The sequence below is a fragment of the Nelumbo nucifera genome, chromosome 6, assembly GCF_055504915.1.
Source record: "Nelumbo nucifera cultivar China Antique chromosome 6, China Antique-T2T, whole genome shotgun sequence".
NCBI classification, from domain to species: Eukaryota; Viridiplantae; Streptophyta; class Magnoliopsida; order Proteales; family Nelumbonaceae; genus Nelumbo; species Nelumbo nucifera.
Window position 1 is genome coordinate 17,075,023 of NC_142654.1, and position 411 is coordinate 17,075,433.

Genomic DNA, 411 nt, shown 5'->3' on the forward strand with positions numbered 1-411 from the left:
TTAAGCTCTCAGAAGTGGCATTGCCTCCCATTCACCATTCTTCTGGTTATGAAGATATAATCCATCTTCTGAAACCCTCCACCGGCATTCCGACCGGCACCTTGACCAGTCGCGCTCATGAGAATAGGCATCAAAGTGAAACCAGTCATTCTTGAACCAGTTCACATTACAGTAGAACAGCGTTGTTCCGAGGGTGTTGGTAGAGAACGCCCACCCAAATTCATCACCATCTGCCAGAACTTGGTTGCCGAGGTCGTCGTCGCCAGACTGGCAATGCACGTTCATACTCTGCCCATTCCCTAGTCTGTTCATGATATAGACGTGCTTTCTGCCTGAAACAAGGGATGAGATGGGCAGGATGAAGAGCAAGAGAAGAACCAAGGCATAGTTTGTGAAGAAGAAGATTTTCAT

General features: G+C 47.7%; 1 protein-coding gene across 1 annotated transcript; it reads right to left on the minus strand.

The window, feature by feature from the left end:
- On the minus strand, nt 1-411 carry LOC104591361 (self-incompatibility protein S1-like). The gene has a single exon (XM_010250152.2). It carries the CDS (start codon nt 409-411, stop codon nt 1-3), a length of 411 nt encoding a protein of 136 aa, XP_010248454.2.

Excerpts from the sequence above, each read along its gene's own strand:
- LOC104591361 (XM_010250152.2), bottom strand. The coding sequence starts at position 411 with ATGAAAATCTTCTTCTTCACAAACTATGCCTTGGTTCTTCTCTTGCTC.